The sequence below is a fragment of the Mustela nigripes genome, chromosome 13 (assembly GCF_022355385.1).
Source record: "Mustela nigripes isolate SB6536 chromosome 13, MUSNIG.SB6536, whole genome shotgun sequence".
In the NCBI taxonomy this organism is placed as follows: domain Eukaryota; kingdom Metazoa; phylum Chordata; class Mammalia; order Carnivora; family Mustelidae; genus Mustela; species Mustela nigripes.
The window spans coordinates 71,753,453-71,755,844 of NC_081569.1; the positions used below are offsets into that span (position 1 = coordinate 71,753,453).

The 2,392-nt window shown below is 41.3% G+C and overlaps 1 gene segment (V, D, J or C); it reads left to right on the forward strand.

The window, feature by feature from the left end:
* The first annotated feature begins 1,324 nt into the window (after window positions 1-1,324).
* On the forward strand, window positions 1,325-1,996 carry LOC131999777 (T cell receptor alpha variable 9-2-like). The segment is given in 2 exon segments: window positions 1,325-1,406; window positions 1,528-1,996. Coding segments are annotated over 2 exon segments (381 nt in total).
* Window positions 1,997-2,392: the final 396 nt, after the last annotated feature.

A 2,392-nucleotide genomic window follows, 5' to 3' on the forward strand; every position in this document is an offset into this window, starting at 1 on the left:
TTAAATACAAAATCCAATTGATATTTGACACTTAAAAAAACTTATTTATTTATTTGACAGAGAGAGAGAGAGAGAGAGAGAGAGTCAGCACATACAGGGGAGTGTCAGCCAGAGGGATTAGGAGAAGGAGGCTTCTCACTGAGCAGGATGCAGGACTCAATCCCAGGACCTTGCGATCAGGACCTGAGGTGAAGGCAGATGCTCAACGGACTGAGCTACCCAGGCACGCCAGATATTTGAGTCTTGTGATTGCTGTGGCTTTTGGGAAATGGTTCAGAATTTCAGAATGGTTCAATTCACGTAGAAAATAAAACACTATTACCCATCCACACTCGTAGCTCATGCAGGGAATGCAACTGTGTTAGATCCCTTTGGAGACTCTCAAATGTTTCCTTAGGACAGTATTTCAAAGTTTATCTCACCTTTACAGATTTTTTGAGATTTCATTGACTCCCAGAAAGGAATGGAAAGCCCAATTGACTGCCATCATAAAAAAGTCTCCCCACTAGTATTTGGTTTAATGTTGCATCCATTATATTCCCAGTGTGAAGTGTTGTCTCTGCTGGATTGTAGCAAATGTTCGTTGGTATCATTTGACTGCACTAGGCAGCTGTCCTGGCTTTGCTACATCTTGTTCTCATAGATCATCAAATCAATCATTCATAGTGATTCTTTACAAAATTTAGTGCCAAATTTTCTGCAATCAAGATAGAACTGATTGAACTTTTCCCTGGTTTTGTTTTTATGTTTTTAAAGAAGTGCTTACATAAGGATCATCTTGGAATTCATATTTATGATGACCTGCTCAAGCATTTTTTCTTAGCTTCTACTAGTGTCTTTTTAAATCTGAGAATTTGTTTTGATGATAATTTAAAAAAAAGTCGTGAATACATGAAATAATTAATGTATTTGCTGTTCCTTTCTAGTAGAATGCAGAAGATACATGAAAGGGTTAAGAAAAGTTAGAAACTTAAGAAACCTCATTGTCTTTATAGTATTTGGAAGAAATGACCTACCTTAAAAACATACTCACTAACATCAAGCACATGATTTTTTGTAATTTGAAATATCCAAGAGATACTCATTAGTTCAGCTACTTAATTTGATGATGCTTCTCAATGGACTGGATTTTGTAAAGATGTCTGGAGTAGTAGTTGCATGACCAGTCTGGTCTTGTTTTTCAGTGTTGAAGGATTCTGGCCAGCAAGCCCCCATTTCAGCCCCTGTCCACTAGGGGGTGCAGCTTCCTACCACAATCACATTTCCTGTGTGAAATGGGGCTTCCACTGATCATTTCTCTGTCACTACAAACTTTTTTCATGGTAAGAGTAGAGAACATTATTTAGGTGACACTCCAGAGATGAAGTGCTCTCCGGGCTATGTGACTTTGGTACTCTTAATGCTTGGTAAGTAAATTCCTTCTTAAAATTTGTATTCTTTCTTCTTTTGTATCAGTAAAAATTTGAACTATAATTTATCCAAGAGCTTCATGCCCAAGGTGACACAGGTCTCTTTTCTTTTCCTCAGGACAAACCCGTGGGGACTCAGTGACTCAGACGGAAGGCCAAGTGACCCTCTCAGAAAATGCTTTCCTGACTATGAATTGTACTTATTCAGCTTCACGGTACCCTGCCCTTTTCTGGTATGTCCAGTATCCCGGTGAAGGTCTAGAGCTCCTCCTGAAAGCCTTGAAGGACAAGGAGAAAGGAAGCAACAAAGGATTTGAAGCCACCTACAATGGCAAATCCAACACCTTCCACTTGGAGAAACGCTCAGTGCAAACTTCAGATTCAGCTGTGTACTACTGTGCCATGAATGACACAGTGACGGGGACTGCAGAGGGAGCTCAGCAGAAACTCTGAGCAGAACAGGGCCCTGGAAGCTGAGTGTCTTTGCCTGATGCACTCTGGTTCCAGTACAATCTGTTGTTTGTCCTTCAGTGTCTGGTTGATACAAAATCATACAAACGACTGGAACATAGGAGCCGGAACACATTCCCCAGCCCCAGGTGTTCCTTAGTGAGATTGAAAACAGTTTGATCCCAAGAGTTCCTCAGCCAGAGTGTAAGTAATTTCAAGGTAGATTCACATAACAATGAAGTGGTCTTGTGGTCATCCTTGCAGTGAATGTCCAGCCCCACAAGTTGTTCATGGCACCCTGGTAGGTGTTTCTGTGTCTATGACACTTTTAGAGACACATGGTGTGCCTGAGAGGGTGATGATGCCTAATGTCTTCCTGACAGAGTATGGCAGTGGAGGTGATGGAGACCATTAGCCCAAACCAGGTTTTAGTAGAGAAGAAGGGAAGGAAAGAAAGGAGGAGGAACACATGTACCTGACCAAGGAAAAGAGAGGCCAGGGACATCTGCCCTGCTTTTTTTTCTAGTAAATCA